General features: G+C 40.6%; 1 protein-coding gene across 2 annotated transcripts in view; it reads left to right on the forward strand.

Moving 5' to 3' along the window:
• Positions 1 to 19987, forward strand: part of LIFR (LIF receptor subunit alpha) — a 51547-nt gene that overhangs the window by 19546 nt on the left and 12014 nt on the right. For both annotated transcript variants that reach the window (XM_048290631.1, XM_048290630.1), the window contains exons 2-15: positions 508 to 662; positions 1369 to 1489; positions 3794 to 3936; positions 5328 to 5491; positions 6296 to 6470; positions 6751 to 7017; positions 7756 to 7885; positions 9689 to 9852; positions 10978 to 11123; positions 13622 to 13787; positions 13942 to 14012; positions 14419 to 14632; positions 17968 to 18147; positions 19741 to 19842. In XM_048290631.1, coding sequence (XP_048146588.1) covers positions 581 to 662; positions 1369 to 1489; positions 3794 to 3936; positions 5328 to 5491; positions 6296 to 6470; positions 6751 to 7017; positions 7756 to 7885; positions 9689 to 9852; positions 10978 to 11123; positions 13622 to 13787; positions 13942 to 14012; positions 14419 to 14632; positions 17968 to 18147; positions 19741 to 19842 — 2125 coding nt within the window. In that variant the 5' untranslated portion in view covers positions 508 to 580. The remainder of the gene's footprint in view (positions 1 to 507; positions 663 to 1368; positions 1490 to 3793; positions 3937 to 5327; positions 5492 to 6295; positions 6471 to 6750; positions 7018 to 7755; positions 7886 to 9688; positions 9853 to 10977; positions 11124 to 13621; positions 13788 to 13941; positions 14013 to 14418; positions 14633 to 17967; positions 18148 to 19740; positions 19843 to 19987) is intronic.

A 19987-nucleotide genomic window follows, 5' to 3' on the forward strand; every position in this document is an offset into this window, starting at 1 on the left:
TGGGTGATCAGGTCTGGTTCTGCAATGTCTTGGGCGTTCCATAGCTTTGAATAGCAGCAATATGAAAATTGAACAGAGGAAAGAAGAAAACAGATGGTGTGTTTGGTCTTAAGTGTGTAAATGAAGTAGGGGACATTTCCATTCACGATATACAGTATCTTTTGTGGATATGACATTTCATCTAAGATGAAGAGACTTATTCTAGGGGAATATTCTGCCGTGCCTGTTCTGTTCTGATATTAGATAGTCCTGCAGAATACCTATGGACTATAGAGTTTTATATGTCTATGATTCTTGAAGAAATATCTTACTGAAAATGCATGAATCGAGGAGTTGTTGGGACAGAGAAGAGGTTTGTTTGCCAGATGAAGAAGAAGGAGTTGCTATGCCTGGGAACGTTACTGAAGAAGAAAAGTATATGGAACAAAAAGTGGCATTTGTGGCATACCAGGTCTAGAACTTAAAACTTTGTTGTTTTTTTTTTTTTATATCTGTATTTAATTTTAGAACTGACCAGCTTGTTGGAAGATGACGTTTACTCCCGCTTAAAGCTGCTATTCTTAAAACAAACAGTAGAAGAATGTGGGAGAACTCAAGCCTCCGCTGCCTTTTAGCACTAGCTATTTTGTGCTTAAGAAGCTTAGTATATAGCCAAGAGATAGGTAAGTTTATTGCCATGTAATTCACTAACTACTTTTTCTCTGTAACTTCTGTACCTTGTAATTGCGTTGCTTTCCTACTATATGTATGTTCAAAACCTGTCTCCTCTGTGGCCCCACACCATCCTAGGAATGGAGGCAGTGCCAGGCCTGGTCTTCTGCTTTCCAGCACCCAGCAGCATCTTCTAAACCAGTGAAAAACTGGGTGTTAAATTATCCATAGTGCCACTGATAGTCTGCATGTGCATTGGTGTAAATGTCTGCATTGAAGCCTTTTGTTGGCTCTCTTCAACCATTTCACACGTTATCATTAACTGCCCTTCTGTCATTAATCGCCCTCCATGTATGACATGGAGGAGAGCAAAAAACTCGTTAGGTTAAAATCAAAGCTTGTGGTTTTGCCATTGGCCCAAAGCCTGCTTATTAGGCTAGGCAAGGAATAGGTATTGTGGAAAGAGGCAGCTGCCTCTGTTATACACATGGGTATAAATCCAGATCTCTGGTCCCTCTAGAAATGAGTGAGTCTGTGGCTGTCTAACCAGGCACACAATCATTCAACAGTTTTAAAGTACTGGCTAGACATGCATGCAATACAAATGTAAGAAGAATGGTTATAGATGTGAAAAATAGCAGTTGTTTTACAGTTGCTCATTTTTGACCTATAATTTTTGACTGTATTTTGACAATTTCTTTTCTTATATGATTTCAGGCTCTCTAGGGGACCCCCAGAATTTGAAATGTGTAACGCACAATTTACACAAAATGCTCTGTACATGGGATGTCTCTTCTAGAGGAAGACGTGGACAAACTGACTTTTGCTATGCTACCAAGTAAGTCCCCCCCACATACCTGGTTGAAAAATACCAAATGATGAAATTACAGTTTTTCCTCAGTCACTGCCCATGGAAATTGTGATGCTGTTGTTTCCCAGCATCTCCCCATCAGTTTTCCTCGGGTGGTGCTCTCCCTAGGCCTTGTTAACTGAGGCAATGGCAGCGTTTCTGGCAAAATTGTTCCATGCTAACAATTTGCCTGCCAAAATCTGCTTGCTCTGTTCAAAGGACTGGAAGATGCTCTTATTTACTCAGACTTCTCTGTGTGTCTGCCTATCCCTTGCTCAGAGTTTTCATGAGGGATATCTTCAAAAGAGGTTCAGTCCAAAAGGAAATTAGAGTTGGAAGCAGTGAATCCTGATGTTGTGATCCAAGGCAGTAGAATATATGACCCAAGTGTTGAGATTCATGTGGATTTCATGTGGAAAAACATGAAAAATCTTTCAGCGACTGCCTCACAACCTTTGTAAATTTTAAGCTATCTGAAGAACACTGTATTAGAGAAAATGTAAAAAGTATTTCACAATTAAAACAGCTTTTCTGAAGTGAATGCAAGTTGAGAATTTTGAGAAAAGTTAAAAAAACTTAAATCTTCTGTGCGTTTTTCACTAATGAGAACTACATGTTCAATTCCCTGTGCTGTGGGTCTGCCAAATACTTATCATGGGCTAGGGATGAGTTCAAATCCATTCTGTATCTTAATCCTGCCCCCAATCCAGATATTTGTACTGTCTTTTTTTCCTGTAAATTCTGCAGGCAGCCCAGACTTTTCCTTGGGGTCCCAGGGCTTGGCTGCACTTAGTCCACCTACATGCTTGATTTTCTGTGTCTCATTATTCCTGCTGCATTGCCAGCTATCATTTCTATTTTAAAAAAACACCGTATATATGACCCTGTGGCAAGAGTTCAGAAGTGCAGAGTTCATGAGGTATTGCCCTCTGAACAAGAACAATCATGTAGCTGCTGCTGTCTCTCTTTAGCAAAGCAGGACAGGCTGGGGTCCCTGAAGCAGAGAGTCTGAGATGAGCTTGGTGCAGACATTCCTGAAGGAATGAGGTTGAGTTTTTCAGTTTCCCAAACATCCTCTAATAATAAATCAGTACTGAGGAGGAATAGCCTTTCTGAGCACTCAAGTCTCAGCTGGCCTTTGCTAGCCCAGAGTCTTGTGTGAATCTTAAGAGTTCAACCCAAGCTCTTGACTCCAGCCGATGGGAGCTCCAGGGTCCTGTTCCAGTTTCTAAGTGAGTAACAGTCCCTCAGCAGGAAGTCTGGCATTGTTCTCTCTGCTTTCCTTCCTGCCGTCATTCCCCCAAGAGAAAGGTCTGGATTTTTCCAAACTTTCTGCCTTTCTAGTTGCGTATCCGTGATAATGAGCAAAAGGACTTGACCCATCCATTATTGTTTCCTGTATATATCTACAATTCCAAGACAAAAGCCAGATCATGTTGTGCTGAGCACTGCACAAACATTAAGCACAGACTGCATTTTCACCTGGTATCTTAGGAATCCTCTGCCCTGCTGTCTGCTCTTTCCTTGTGAGCTGAGCAGCAGAAGGGAGCTAAAAGATTTGTTCGAAGATGTGGACACAGATGGTAAACCTGCCCTTTCAACCCATATGCCCTTGCTTTGAGAAGACATGGAGGGAGAGTGAGTCAGGAAACACAAAGAAGGGGGCGATACTATTAGGTTTGGTTTGGGGTTTTTTATTTTTCTTATTTTGAAATATTGATTCATGGTGACTGGGTTTCAGAAACATGTCTTTTGTTGGCCTCAAGTTTAATATTAAGAAAATATTAAAATATTAAGAACATTTTTTGCACAAAAAGGGTTGTAAAGCATTGGAACAGAGTGCCCAGGGAAGTGGTGGAGTCACCATCCCTGGAAGTGTTCAGAAAACATGTGGATATGGTACTTAAGGACATGGTTGAATGGTGAACATGGTGCTTGTGTTAGGTTAACAGTTGCATTTGATGACCTTAAAGATTTTTTCCTACCTTAACGATTCTATGATTCTATGATTTTGGTTAAAAAGCAAAGTGAAGAGTTCTCTTAACAACTAGGTGGTTGCATTACACAGCCAGTGCACAACCTATCAGTATGATAAAAAGTGACTTGAAAGGTGAGGGAATGCCATTAATCTGAGATTAAAGCCCGTGTAAGGCTCATTTCTTCACAAACTTGATATGGAGCTGTCTGTTTATTACAGATAATTTGTGTTTTATTAGTGTGCAAGAATAAGACTTAACTTGCCTTAGCTTCCTATCAGCTGAAATAACTGCTTAATCCTCTCTGTCTTTTCAGCGACCTTACCCCTCAAGTGTGTTTTAAAACTAAGGAGAGAAGGGTTGAGATTCCAGTCCCAGAGAGCTCCATCACAGTGACAATCAAAAGCCCTGGAACTGCTTTTGCCACCAAAGAATTTGTAATTCACCAGAAAGACATCTGTAAGTATCAGGTCATATGTGTACCTAAGGCCTTTATACTATGTTTAACAACTCTTCAGATGTGTATATGCTTGCAGGTTTCTTTGGCAGCACTCCTGTATGTAGCATGTTGATATGCTGAGTCCATATGAGGCTACCATATATCATTGTTTTCTCTAACCTTTCAAGAGAAAGAATACTCCGCTTACCCCTAGTTCATAGCAAAAAAACCAAGGGCAGAATGTGAGGAGGAAAACAAAATACGTTACATCCCTCACTCTTTGCCCTTTTTTGTCCTACTTATAAATTAGGAAGCATTTGGAAACGAATTCCTAATCTACACGTATAAGTAAATTACACTTTTTCCCACTTCCTTCCGGGAAAAGAAGGAAGTTGTAAACAGAAGATGGCAGTGACACAATCTGCATCCTTGCTCTAGTTTTTGCCTTTGGTTTGCTTGCTTACTCCTTCAGTGTAGTCAAATTCTAGTGTCAGTAACACTTCTTATCCATGGTTCTGTTTACAGTCAAGAGCAGTTTATGAACTTCAACAAAATGCAACTCAAAAATATTTGGTCAACACGATGAGTCGCTCGGGTTCATCACAGGTTATCATGGGCAGTTTGATTGTGCTGAACACTTTGCAAGCTCTCAGATTCTTGATCGGGAAGTGGGATGTATCACACATATTTTTAAAATGTTTTTGCTTGCACCAGGCCCAATGAATGCCATAACCCTTGTATTACCAAGGTTCTTCCCTGTTTCTCAACCTCTTGCTTACCACCACACATTTACAGAAGAGGTGCTTCTGTTTAATCTCCCTGTCCTGTCCCCTCTGTGATCTCATGCCCTTAGTACTTCTTGTAGCTTAAAATCACTTTCCCCATGATCTTCTTCAGAACCTCATGTGAGCTTCTTCCATCATGTGGTCTCCTTCCTTGCCACTCTCCCTTTTGTTGCAAGTCCTCACTTCCCTACTGGTCTCCAAAACATACTTCTTCTTCTGGGGATGTTTTTCCACCATCGTCCCTAGAAGTGTTCTCATGCGCACTTCAAAGACTGCCACCATGTTTCCTTTATCACTGTGGCATTGAAGGGAGGTTGCGAAAGATGGGATGTGTTCCCTACTATGCATTGTGAAGAGTCATATTCACAATCAGTTACTTGCCCATCTGCAAGCTGAGGTATTAAAAGAAAATGCTACCTGATGATTCACCAGCACCTGTGCTTTCCTGAGAACTCTCATGCTCAAGTAGCCACAGAGCCTTGTTCTAATTACAGAGGTTGAGTTACGTGTTTGTATGGCTACTAGCCAGTTCAGAGCAGAAAGATGTGGCTGTTAAAACACCTGTAGGGCTGGTGTTCCTGACAAATGACCTGAACATGGCTTCTTCCCCCTGCCTCTTTTTCAAGCCTTTGTTCCTGCCACTCCACACATTCTTAGTTTAACGCCTGACTTTCCAACTTCCACATTAAATCTGAAGTGGAGTGATAATGGATTGGTCTTCCCATATGGACTGGATGCCCTTTGGCAGATTCAGATACTTCGAAAAGAAGCAATGGAAGAAGTTACACAAGTAAGTCCCTTTCTTCCTTTATGAAAAATATATGTACAATTTCTGCCCTTGGTAATGTTCTGAGATGTCACTTGAAAAAAACTGAGAATGATGAAGATAGTAGAGCTTTGCAGGACCTGAGTGTAGTCATGCTTCTGGTAGGTAACTTCTTGTTAAATTTCAAAGCTATGGAAACACTGGCTACTGTACTGTTGATACTTAGTCACAGCAGTTTGTTTTTTTCCTGGTACAAGGATTTTATAATTCAAACTTACTTATGAATTTGGCAGATACTTTACACCATTGTCTCTATATCTCCAACAGTGTCTCCTGTCTTGGTCATCTTTGAATTCTCAGCTTGCTTTTTTCTTCTTTTGTAACCGGAGTTTTTCCAGGCCAGTTTGTAGCTCTGTACTATACATTTTAGTATTGGAGAAAAGATGAAATGTGCAGCCTGGGACTAATATTAGAAGAGTTTTATTTTGGAGAAGTTGGAACATTTCCCTGCCTGGGAGAAGCCCAGGATGCAGTGTATACCTCTTTACATGCATGGAAATCTTCTGGCTCTCCTCCAAATATCTGCCCTCTGGTATTTCTGGCTGACAGACTACCTAGCTAGTGGGCTATTTAGCAACTTAGGCTTTTGTCCAGGTAAATTAACAGCACAACTAAAAGTTAGGTAGAACATTCCAATAATTTATGAGGATTTTATGATTTACTTCACCTAATTTACCATTCTGTTGACACTTGGGAGATGATATGTCATTTTTAGCAGGTGTTCATAAGCTCTGTCTTGGTTGCTTTCTTGATGCAAAAACTTTGCAGGTTACTTACTACTCAAAACTGACTCATGAAGACATCATTCTTTCTTGGAACTGGACATCAGATATGCCTTTGGAGTGTACTTCACACTATGTGAAGATTCGCTGTTACATTAATGCAACACAGTTTGTTGGCCCCAAGGATTGGAGTGACTGGAGCCCAGCAGAAGTGATCCCTGGTATGTTTGTTCCCTTGCTACCATGCGGACTTTTATTTCTTTATAAGAAATAAGCCAAAGTCAGAGGAAGGGCATTAGGCAGTGATGAGCTACTGCCTTTGAGACTGTTTTGATTAGAGAAAAAATACTATCACTAGTTACTGAAACCTAGCAAACATTTATTTGTGTGCATTGGAGTGCTCCTCAGTCACATTTTAGCTGATCACATCATGTTTATAGCAAATTGTTCATGCAAGGTTTCTTGGGGGTTTTTTTGTTTGTTTTATTCCTTCTCTGCTAGGAAAAGATACTGAGCCCGGTGGGAGTGGAGTGTTTCCTCTGGACACTGTGGTGGCAGTAGGTTCAGATGTGACATTTTGTTGTGTCCATGAAGAAGATCAGCGCATAACAAATATGACTTACGGATCAAAATCCTACACAATGATGCAACTGAGCAGTCGAAGCCATGCCATCAGAGTGCTAAATGCCAGTGCTTCTAATAGCAGCGGGACAAATGTAGTGTGCAGACTCGAAAATGGGATGGATGGATCTGTCGTTTTTGTTGGATGTATGTATCATGTTTACTAACCTTAGAAAAATCAAAATAAGTTTGAGACTCTTAGGGTTGTGCTAGGAAAAAAATACTATTGTGGCTTTTTTTCCTCTTGGCCCTTGGTTTTGAAGTTGAACTGGGGATTGTACGTGTTTGATTTCACTGTGGAAAGGCCAGCTCTTGGTGGAGACACCAAGTCTGGAATGATAAGGTATGGTGAAGAGGATGAGCCATTCAAGGCTTGCTTTAATTTTCAAATTCCATGTGGAATTCATGCTAAAGGGACCATTTCCTTGACACGACTTGTCTGGAGAATTCAAAGCAGTGGTGGGGCTGGCATGTTAGAAAATGTGACGCACAGCTGACAGCATTCCTGCGTTGCTCAGCAGCTGAACTGATGCTCAGACTTTAAGAAAACTCTTGGCAGAGTTTCAGTGAAACACTTCCAGGTCAGAGCCTGGAGCTTGTGAACATGTTTGCATGTGATTTTCCAGATTACCCACCCACTTAGAATTCTCGAGTCAAGTGTTAGTCAGATGGGGCTGATAATAATTATCCATCTACTTTATTGTAATTTTCTTTAAAGCATATTACTTCTGTGATTGGGGTGTAACTATTGCCATGTATTTTTGAAGCACGCAATCTAGGCCCAGCAAAACAAAAGAGCCATGCTTTCAGGAAGCCAGTGACCCAAATGTCACACTAGGATGGCAAAACATCAGCTAACTGATTTGGTTTCCTTTCATGCTACAGATGCTCCTGATATTCCCCAAAACCTCAGCTGTGAAACATCCAACTTTCTGATAATAAAATGCACCTGGAAACCAGGCAGGCCCAGTGGACTATATGGAGAACGAAAAACAAAGTACAGTTTGTTTGAAAGGTAAAATTAATCAGCACTAAAAGGAGTAAAAGGGTACAACTGGAATACCTCCATTGCTGCCTGGGACTTACTGCATTATACCTATTTAAATGTGATTGCTTGGAGCCTAAAATACTTAACAAGAGTTTCTGGGAGCTGTACCTAAACTAAACTTGGAAAACCCTTATGTAGCCCTGCAAAATTCCAATGGGAATTAAGGATGACTTTTCGCAAAGGTTTATACCATTATGAACTCACAATTAGATAAAGGCCTTAGTGTCTCAGGTTGCTGCCAACATGTGGACAAGGCCAATATGAAAAAGGGAGATAGGAGGAGTCAATCACTAATTTTAAATTTTTTTTAATATGAAACCTGGGTCAGATTATGTCAGACATTTACGGAACTTCTGCTAAGCAGGATGACAGAAGTTCGCTGAGAAACAATCGTAAGGCAGGTCGTAGGGCCTTTCCCAAATGCCACTAGGGAAAATAGCAGTTGGCCTCCATCCATTCTCCTCTCAGCATTAAGAATTAGAGCAAGCAGAGTAAATGTTACCCATAAAACATTGAAAGGGACAAATACTGGTTTCACCCACAGAAAGCAGTCATGTTGTGTCCTACTACATTGTCTTACACCATGTAAAGCCTTGCAAAAGAAGAAATGTTGTTTGGAATAGCACATGCAAAGTGCAAATCACCTCCTGGTGGTTGTGATTAGAAGTTAGTGAGGAGCTAACAAAATTCCCATGGTGAGGAGGCTCCTGTGTCATTCCAAAGGAGCAGTGAGGGAAAGAAGCCAGGAGAGGCCTGAGTCACACAAAATGATGAGAAATGGAGTCTCATGGTTGCTTTAGAAGCATGCTGGAGGCAATGAGGTTTGAGTTACAGTCAGAGATGTCATCTAGAGTGCCAGTGCTAAAAAAGCCACTGGGTAGGGTGCAAAGAGATGGACAAAACAGAGCAGGTATTCAGAAGAAAGGAGCTTCAGTCACTGCCTATATTCATCTTATAAGGAAGGATGTTGTCCAATCTTGTTTTGCTCAGCCCAAAGCTGTGAGATTAATGTCATGCATTTCAGGATAAATACTCCCATCCTTGTTCTCAGCCCACACTGAACTATTGAAACAGAGAGTGTGGCGTGGAGGGAGATCAGAGCTCAGCTAGAACACGATAAAAATGCCCAAGGGAACAAGTTAGTTAAACTTGTGCTGCTTGAACGAGAGGCTTACACAGATTGTAATTAAAGCAAATATATGTACATGCATCCAGATACACAATTTAGATTTTATCCCTAAAGATGCACCACTGTTCTTGTCTGTTATCAGACTGCCTGTCCTACTCTTGGTTAAAAGACAACTGGGACTAGTGCATGTATTCCAGGTAACAAACCTTAGTTCAGATTTGACAGGGCTTTTAGAAAGACAATGTGTGTAGCATCTCACTAGTTCAGAAAGCAATTAAGAAAATTCTTTAAATGTAAGTGTATGCTGATCTGAACAAAGATACTTTAAATCAGAATCTGAGTTGTGACTTGTGAGGTGGTTTTACAGGACCTACCTGTTTTCCAGGCTTTTGAGAAGTGAGAGAGTGGAAATGTTATGCTAGTGGAAGAGGAGAGTTTCACATGAGAACAGGGCAAGTCATGACTGATGCCACTTTAACCTGCTTTGTGGTGTTAGATATGCCTCTGCAATCAAATCATTCTGTAAGCCATGTGAACTGAACCCATTGTTCTGTACCATGTTTTCGGTCTAGATTTCTGACTGTTGCTAGGAATTAACTTACTCAAAGATTAAGCTTTTCCCTCCTCTCTTTACTTTGTAGAATATCTAGTAAAAATGTTTCATGCGAAGTCAATGAAATGAACAGAGACCGTGTCTGTGGCTTTCCAGTACTGCCTGATCAAAAAACCTATGATTTCATATTAGATGTCTCCAATCCTATTGGGCAAGCACAGTCATCTCTTTTGGTTGATATAACTCAAAGAGGTAAGACTAATGACTTAAAAAGGGAAAAAGAATTAAAATTGGGGTGAACTGTAAATGACCCTGTATTTCAGTGTTTGCTTATAGGACAAAATATCACACAGTTTAACAGCAGCAGGATTTGGAGCATAAAAGAAATAGCTTGAAAAGACAGAAGGTAATATCAGGACTATTGCATGCTGTTGGTAATAGCCGTGGTAATCTGCTGTCATGGTTTGGAGAAAGGAGTAACTTTTCTCTTTAGATCTTCAGTTTAAAAAAGGAAAGGGAGATGACCACCTTTCTAGCATTGCCAACCTTTTCTCCTCCACAACGACAGCTGAGGCTTCAGGGATTCCTATTGGTTGCAGTATTCTGCTGTTCTCCAAAAAACTGAATTTAAGCATGAGGATAGTGCATTTTTTTTGGTCCAAATCCCAGTTCAACTAGCCTGAGATTAGAATTGTCAGAGTAAATTGGCAGAGTTGAGAGAAACATAATTTGTTTCTGTTGATTATAAACTGGGCTGTTTCACACTCAAGTGATATGCTGCTATTTCCTATTTGTTTCCTTTTCTTTCTTTCCCACACTGTCCACTTAATTCCTGAAGCAGACTACATATTTCCTTAAGGGTAACTGGACCAATTCCAACAGTAGATATTTTTTTCTCTAATAGCAGTGAATATTAGTGCTGAATATTTTTGAAAAATTCTGTGAAGGGAGTTTTGGGGTGGAGTCATTTAGGAATCCTCCTCTATCCTAGTCTGCAGATTTTAAGTCCTGACTTGAAAAGTTCACAGAAGTTGAACAAGTTGAGTAAATTTCATCCACCACTGTGGTCATCTGAAATAGCTGATGTTTCACTTTTTTGATAAAATCAGTAAGAGGGAAAATGTTTTTCTGTGTCTCAACTCTTTATTACATGTTCCAGTATAGCCAGTCTTAAGTAAATCTGTTTCCATGTTTGATAGCTGAGAAGAGAGTCAAGAATGGGACTGCTTGCAGGTGCCTTCCCAGCACCAGTTTTCCCAGTTGCTGATTGAAACACTTATCCTTCTATTCTCTCTGATCTTCTAAATTAAGATTTTTCTGAACTAAAATAAGTGGGTTTTTTCCTTATAACTGAAGGCTTTTTCTTTCCTTTTTAAGTTCATCCAAAACCCCCAGAAAAGTTAACTGTTATTGGAAACAACTCTACAGGCATCCAACTGCGTTGGTTTATAAATGGCAGCTTTGCTGGGATCAGGCTTCTGTGTCAAATTGAAACTACCAGTGGTCACTCTGAGAAAAAACTGGTAAGTGTTGCTTTTAAAAGATCAGCATCCAAAAAATTATCTTTTTCACTGAACTAATCACATTTCAAATTCTTTTCTCACTAAGAGCTTCATTCTGATGATCTTATTAAATCATCAATGTAGTAATGAGTAGAAGTTCATTTACTAAAATCAAAAAACTTCCTGCTCATTTCTGTTGTTGCCTATTTTGGGTGATTTTGGTTTGTTGGTTGGTAGGTTGGTTGGCTGGTGTTTTTTTATTTTGAACACTAGAGAAAAGTCAAATTACACACCATGTTATTTGGTACTTGAAAGGGGTGCATAGTGCTTTGTGCTGACCTCTTAGGAAACAGTCTTTGTGCTTTGTCCTTCCTGGTGCAAGCTGTATTAACACACTCTAGTTCAGGATGCATTGCTGCCCTGCAGACTTCCACAGTGGCTGTTTCAGATCTTGCAGTCTGCAGCTGAATTTCTCCCTTTATTTTTTCCCCTCAGAGAACAGTTCATTTGTTTGCTGTCAGCAGTTGACATGCATGTGGCCGTAATGGGCAGCTGCTAAACCTTTCATATCTCAGTGATGTAGAGACAGGATAGGGAAGGATTCTCCCATGGGATGTATCAGTAGGTAAACTCCAGTGATACATCCTCTGCAGCAGGACAGAAGGTGATATTTCCGGGTGGGGTTCAGATTTTCAGCCATTCACGCTTCCAGCTGCTGCCTGGTGCTCTGCATCATGGACTGGAGCTGCATATTTACTCTGCAGACTGTCAGAGGAGCTTAGGATACTAATTTAGACACCAGCATCAGATACTGGGTGTAGGTAGTGTGAATATATCCTCTTCTGTATTGCCTGGCTTAGCATGGGGTGACACTGAGGAAGCCTAATGAGAACTGCATTTCAGTTGGCCTGAGATTTATCCCCAGTTTCTTTGTGCGTACATTTCAAGTAGGCACATAGTGAATTCTTAGATCTTGGTGCACAGAGCTTGAATTTTTAATTTGAGCACATTAACCTCAGAGGCTTCTTTTTGAAATGCTTGTTTGATTTTTAGCAGTATTCTATTACCCTTTGCATTTAGTTGCCAGCTGGGCACAGCTGTTGAGCACAGCCTTGAATAATGTAAATCGAGCCACAGAAATGATGCAGCTAAGACTGAAGATAATCATTATGTACATGCCTCCAAAATAATAGGGTGCATGCTCTGTAAGAGTATTTTTAAAATACTTTCAAAGCACTTAATGAGTATGGAAGCCTTAAGCTTTCTTATTTTCTCTGTAATTACATGTGTCAAGTAATACCAGAGATTAAGTACTACAAAAGGAACTCAGATATTTTTGGAGTACGCAGCTCTAAACCTGGGGCATGCACTCGTTTGTGAGCCCTGCTGCTGGATCAATCATCTAGGGTAGTGGGAGAGGGTCAGGACTTACGCTTCCGCAGCAGTTTGATTCCCTGTACCTGTATCAAAGCCTGCAGCCGCAGATATTTTGTATGCAGCAAACAGCTTGGCAGAAGCTTTTATTGCTTTGTTATATGGTCGCTGGTTGCTTAACAAAAAACTCCAGGAGTTCTCTGTCACAAAAGTAGCTGTGAAATTGTTATGGAGTTTTACATGGCATTTTGAGGATGTTTTCAGAAGCATTTCCATCCATATGAGAGATTGTTGGCTTTTCTAGTATTTTTCAAGTTGTCATTTGGCTTTAGAAATGCACAATTGGTTGCATCTTAAAGTCACTTGGAGCCCAGTTTTTGGCAGCTGTGATGCACATGTGTTATAATTAGATTCAGTAAAAAAATATTCCCAGGCTTAGGGTTTCTTTAAGTAATTGTGAAACAGAAATGCTATGTAGAATCTTGCCACTTTAAGAATAATAAGAGAGACTAGTCCTGTCAAAGGAGCTGTGAACTGAGATCACCTGGATAAGAACTGGGTACCATCTTTTGAAGGAAAAATGAAGGAAGCAGACTGCATGGTAAATATCTTGCTCAAACAGACTGTCTTTAGTATACTACTGTGCATGTCTGGTAGGACTGTCCCCACAGTCTGATGTCCTTGTGCTCAGTGGAAGTGCAGGTTCTGAATACCAGAGGTGAAATCCTGGCCTGCCCCATGTGAGCAGCTTTGCTGCATATGGGAGAGAGGGGGACTGAATGGGATAGACAGGAAACAACCACCTGCTGCTTTGTGCAGAGCTCAACCTGTTGAAGGCTCTTCAGTGTTGCATCTCCTTTTCACACTTTATATCATCTCAAAGGTGCTGCCTACTGTCATGCTTCAATTTCTTTCTATACAGGACTTTATTTTGGTGCATCTCTGAAGTTTTTTTCATTGGCTAGGGTGACTGCATAGGAAATATTTTTATTTTTCACTATTTTCTTCATAGGGCTTGACTGTAGCTTTGATGCTGTCAGTATTCTTGGGGGAAAAAAAAACCCACCTTGTTAGATGTTGACTAGCAGCATAATCAAGGGGGGAAAAATGCATGTATCATGTCTATTTCTGTTAATTTTTAACAGCAAAATGTCTCCATGCCTGGTGGGAAATCCTCAAGTTACACAGCTCAGCTGAATGAGTTGTACCCAAACACCAATTACCAGTTCAGGGTGCGCTGCTCAGCTGCTGACCACTTCTGGAGGTGGAGTGACTGGAGCAGGGGAGTGGACCAGACAACATCAGAAGCCCGTAAGTTCATCTATCTCTTGATGACAAAATGTTGAATTTGTGAAGACATATGTTTTAAAATTAGTCATCTAAAAAAACCTAACTTTTTAATAGATGGTAAATTGTCTACTATGCAACTGGAGAAAAAAACTACCACTCTTATTTTTTTATTTAGCTCCTTCAAGAGGACCAGATATCTGGCGAGAGAGAAGTCCTTCTGGAGAAAGCCTAAAAGTCTTCTGGAAGGTAGATAGGGGATTTAAAAGAATATGTAATGTAATTGTACAAAAAGCTATTTACTTACACTTTTATAAATTAATGAAGTTTATAGTCAATAAACCAGGCTGCTTTTCTAAACTTCTATAGAACCATACATTGAGACAGTATTTTTCCCCAAATGGGAATGTTATTAAAGTTTTATAATTTAAACATTGCATTGAGAAGCATTTCATATGAAGAATTAAATTTTTATACATCTCAGTTGGAAATCAAAAACTTAGAAACTTACATGTCAATTCTCAAAGTCACACTTGAGTGACTTTTTTGCCTTGTACAGTCATCAGACTAGATCAGGAACAGTAAATTTGTATTATCCTATATCTTCTTCTGTATATTGCATTTTGATTTTAATGCACTCTTTGTCTGTTCATAGCCCTTATCCCTTTCTGAAGCCAATGGAAAAATAGTGTCTCATGAAGTGTCCTGCTTCCTGCTAGAGACACTACTGGAGCATAAAGTAGTCACTGAACCCTCAAACAGTACCGAGATAAAACTTGGAAAAAGTGATTGTATAATTAGTGTTGTAGCCAAAAACCATGCAGGCTCATCTCCCCCCTCAAGGATAACAAGCGTGGAACTTCCAAGTGGTGAGTGCTCCCAGTTGAGAGTTAAACACCTTCAGAGCTTGGGGAATACTGGGGAGAGTAAGTTTATTGAAAAATAATGCTTTGTTTGTTTGTGTTAATTTCCCCACACAAATCTGCTGGGCAGGGAAAAAAATGCTGCTTTGCTTTTAGTGTGGTGTCTCACCAATTAATTGTGCTCTTTACATAAAATAAACATGATTGCTTGAAGTCTTTGCAGCTGTTTGCACATTTCTGGACACCTCTCAGGAACAAGAAGAATGAGGCTTCAAAAGCGTTGGTCTGGACCCCTGATATTTAGGGAGCTCAGTTTGTTTCTGTGTGTTATTGTTGAGACACTGAGAAGTGTTACATGCTAAAGAGATTCAGAAGTTTTGGAGGTGTTGTGTGGCTTTTTAAGGCGAGAATTGTCAGTTCAATGCCTGTGAGCTCTGCAGGAGAATATTAATTGGACTGGTTGGTAAAGTGTTGGCATCCTTGTGCTAGGGAGCTAGTATTTGAAAAGGATGTAGGGCTTTAGCTTCCCAATTAAAACACTGCCACTCTTGCTGAGGGTTTTGTCAAGGAAAGTAGCTGAGCCAGATAATGATTTTCTGCTCCTGAGACTGAGCTTGGAGAGTAGATAATACTGTGAAGTGGTTATTGAGAGTCCACACTTCCCTTCACGCCAGAAAGTGTAATCTCACAAAGCACAAACCTTTAGCTCCAGATCTGGCTGATGCTCTGCAGGGAGGACAGATTTACACAGCAAGGCCCCTCTCTGGTTGTTTGCCAGGAGCATTCATGGTTCTGCTTCTCCTTGCCCATGTGGAGAACAGGTGTCACAGTTGCTTGTGTGGCAGCTCAGGTTCTGATAAGACATGGCCATCTCTCATAGGAAGAAATGTGTTTTGGCTGAGATCCACAGTGAGATGAAAAAACAAGTTTGTTACTATGTGAAGGAAAACCATTGTACATAATGTTTATTGTGCTTCTACAAAACAAAGATTCCCAGAATGGGTCAGGTTGGAAGGGTGCACAGTGAGTTTTCTGATCCAACCTCCCCACTCAAAGAGGGTCATCCCAGAGCACACAGCGGAGGATTGTGTCCAGATGATGCTTGGGTATCTCCAGTTAGGGCGACTCCACAGCCTCTCTAAGCCCGTTCCAGTGCTTGGTCACAGCACAGTAAAGAAGTTCTTCCTCATGTTCAGGTGGAACTTCCTGTGCATCACTTACTGCCCATTGCCTCTTGTCGTATTGCCCAGCACCACTGAGCAGAGCCTGGTCCCTCCTCTGACCCCTCCTTGCAGACACTGACAGACATTGAGGAGGTCCCCTCTCAGTCACCTCTTCTTCAGACTCAGCCTTTCCTCATAAGAGAGATGCTCCAGTCCCATAAGCATCTTTGTTGCCCTCCCCTGGACCCACTCCAGGAGCTCCATGTCTCTCTTGTTCTGAGGAGCTCAGAATTGGGCATAGCACCAATGGTAATGCCTTGTAGTATATTCTTAGTCTGCCCATTGGAGGGAAAAGTAATTGTATGGGACAGTTGATTTGAAATGCTTTTACAGCTCTCCTTCAGCAGAGAAAGAATGAGGCTCTGGAAGTCAAAGAAGTCTCTGTAATAGGTTTGTGATGTGGGGTAGCTGATGGCAGCTAGAGCTTTGCATTCATTTATAGCTTTCTCTCAGATGTCTGAGGTTCCCTTTGGTGTTACCCAACTTGTACTCTTAAAGATTTGCTCCTGAGTTGGTATAGGAATTGAGTCACTGACTGGAGTCATAGAAGATGATTCATTCAAAGAACTGGATGACATTTTTGCCCAGACATCTTTTCTGGCTGCTTCCTGTGTGCAGTCTGTAAGTGCTTTTAATGTCCATAAGAAAGCAGAGGATCTGAAGCTGGAGATCTGCTGAGGTTTTCTGAAAACTGAAAACACAAACAAAGGATACTGTGTCATAATTAATTTGTCACTGTCTCTGAAAAGTGCTCTGTAGAGAGTTGGGGCATATAATCTGTCTGATCCAGGCTTCCTTACCACAGTAGTGCTCTAGTGCTAGTAGTTATTTGTTCTTCTAGTCTAGGTGGCGACTATAAATACACCAAAATGAGCAGTACTGCCCATGGTGAATTTCTAGTCATCTAGCTCAGGAAATAAGATGGAGTGTGGTGTATTTAAGTATTTTTTAGACAGTATGTGCTTACTGTCAGTAAAAGCTCTTTTCTGTAAATAGGAAAATTAAGGTCTGCTAATTAGAAATATGGTCTTTTCTGGCATCATAGAAATGTAGTTTCACTGGATGCATAGTAGTTTTTCTGGGGAAAGTATCAAAACCATTGTGGAGTTGGTTTGCTTTTTTTATTCAGTTGTCTTTTTCTTGCCATGAGCAAGCTACAAAAGGATTGTACACTTAACTGTATGTTAAGATTATTTAGAAATAGACAGTCCTTCGACATTCACAGCACATCTGTGAGAGTAAAGTTTTCATAGCACTGATTCTTAAAAACAGTCCTTGCCCTTCAGCCTTCCATAGTTTATGGCTTTAATAAAATGAAATAATAGACTCAATGGGGAGCATAAATGAGAACACTGAAAAAGGAAAACTGAAACCCTGAGATTGTTTTTGCAGATCTGTCATGGGGCCACTGCTTTTGTGGTGGCCTTTGGAAACCATCCCTTAGCTCTGCGGGGTCCCATCTGATGGACAGCCATGGAGGGCAGCTGCAGGAATCGGAAGCTGTTCCCAGATCCAATCACTTCAAGGGCAGCTAAACATTTGATAATCAGAAACAAGGAAAACAGACTAAAGGCAGAGATTTTTTTTTTCCTTCTTTCTTGTATAATTTACCCTTGGTAGACTGAAGCCTCCATAAAGTTCACCAGGGACATGATTATTGCTGTTGATTCTTCATGAAAAATGGTTGTCTGTGGTTGGGCGAGTGACAGCAAGACATTTTGAAGGAAACACAAAGCAAACCATTTGATGAAATGACAGCAGGAATTTATAGCTGGAGGCTCCTGCCAAATTGGTGTCAATTCATATTTGAACCTGACATCTGCTGTAAATCCTTACCTTGAAAAAGTGCTTTTTAAGCCAGTCCTGAGCTGCTGCATTTCTCGTCATCATACTTAAGGCTGGCTGAGGGATTTGCTGCAGGCTGTGTCTGAGTCTGAGCACTCCAGAAAGCTCAGCTGAGTGCACTGCTTCGAATTTCACAGTTCACGCTCACCTCTCATTCTTAGAAATGACAGCTGTTTATAAAGCCATTGTGCTCTGTCTGGAAGGCTTTCTTTCATCTTGGGCTATAGATAAGTGTCTGGTCTTTGATGGATTTTTGTGTCATCTTTGTTGCAGACAATGTCACAACAGATCAGGCCGTGGCAATGGGGAATGGAATTAATATTTCTTGGGATTCTTACCCAGACATGACCTGTGGCTACACAGTAAAATGGTGTCGTTCATCTGGGTCTGAACCATGTATTGTGGACTGGCAGAAATTTCCTTCAAATACAACAAATGCAGTGATAAAATCTGGTAAGTCAAAAATAATTTCTTGTGACTTTCTGGTTGAGACCCTGAGCAGCAAGTGGAGTAAGAGCAGCGCAAAGCTATAGGTTGCAGATTGATTGCTGTGTACTTGTGTAAATAAATGAAATTCTTCTTGGTACTGTGTTTATTTTAATTTCTTACACAGTCTTGCCAAATCCAAGTATCATCTTGACTTAACTTCTATCATCCTGTGTTTATTAACTGTTTTGAAATAACCTCTTCTAGCTGTACCCCACAATTTCCTAACTCAGCCTAATGCATAATGTTTAATCTAGAGTTTGGGGTTTTATTTGGATTCTAAGCATAAACAGTGCTGCTCAGGATGGGAGAAGACTAATCCGTTGTTTTTACATCAGGCAGATACTTTTAAGTGTGACCTCCATGTGTTGGCTTGTTGTCAGCTATTGAAATTTCCTGGAACAGGGCACATTCCAGGTCTCTAGATGCTGGTGGGCAGATCAGGGAAATGAAACTCAGCTGTGGTGGGACTAGTAGCAGCAGAAGAGAAAAGAGAGAACCCAGTAAAGATTTAGGATTTTTTTCTCTGCTGCCTATGAGGCTATATATTTGCTTTTTAGAAGAATTTAGTATTAAAGTCTCCATTCACGAAAACAACTTGGAGCTGTGTACATAGGAAAGTTGAGGGGGAGTGGGACCTGGGAGGGTGGGGGCAATATGTTTTTCTGTCTGTAATTACAATGCTGTGTCCATGTTGTTTTCGTTTGTGCTAGCTAGAGATTGCTTTTATAAGCAGACAATACTGTGTCTGTCCAATGATGCACTGCTTTACTCCTGAGCTCTTCCCTGGGATGGTTCTTGCAGAATGTGACTCTTGTGTGCGTTATCTAGCTGCTAGGGCTGGCTCAAGCTGGGAAATCCACCTCTGCTCTTAGTCTTTCTAGGAGAATCTCTCAGGCTGGACTTGAACTCTTGCAAAACCCATTTGACTTCTGTATAGTTTCACAGGGGCATCTTGTTTAGAAAAAATCTTGAAAGTAGTGTACAGCCCTGACTTGAGAAAATCCTAGAAAGTGGTATTTACACATTATAGGATCAAACCCCTATGTTTCCATCAAAGACATGAGAAGCATAAATTTGATGACTATCTATGTTTTGTAAAGTCAGTTCAGGACTGAAGTTCATTGCTAAGTTGCTTCACTGTAACTTTTGAGAGTTTTCTGCATATCTTTTTTGCTCCAGTAAGCCTGGTTATTTCAAAATACATTTGTATTTCTGAGGAGGCAGGATCTACATGGCTGCTGTGGGAGGAAAGGAAGGGGATTATTTCTGGTAACTTCGGTTTGTGTTTTCCCCATGTAAAGGGCAATTTATGCAATTTGAGTAGCTTGTTTTGAATCCTTTTTGTTTAGTACTAAACTTTCTCTGGAAGCTAGATTTGGTTACTGCTTCTAAACCACATCTGATGGCACAGCTTTTGTAGGAATTAGAAGTAGGGATGGTATTTATACGATTATACTTTGAAATTTTTTAATACATATTTATATGTCTGCATCACGTGAAATCTAAAAGTGTCATTCTTCAGAAGTGAAATGTTGTTACAGCAATTTTCTCTTGCAGCTCTGTTCAAACCTGGCGTGCGATACAACTTTTCACTGTATGGCTGCAAATCCACTGGATATCAGTTGTTGAAAAACATAACTGGGTATATGAAAGAGCTGCGTAAGTGCACTTTTATCACTCAGGATCTCTGCAAAGTGAACTTAGTCTGTGTCTATTTTTAGTTCAGTGTTGGCAGAAGAAGACTGAGACCAGAATCCCAATGCAGTACTACTGACTTCTGTTTGTTCTCAGTCTATAACTGTGA

The sequence above is a fragment of the Corvus hawaiiensis genome, chromosome Z (genome assembly GCF_020740725.1).
Source record: "Corvus hawaiiensis isolate bCorHaw1 chromosome Z, bCorHaw1.pri.cur, whole genome shotgun sequence".
NCBI lineage: Eukaryota > Metazoa > Chordata > Aves > Passeriformes > Corvidae > Corvus > Corvus hawaiiensis.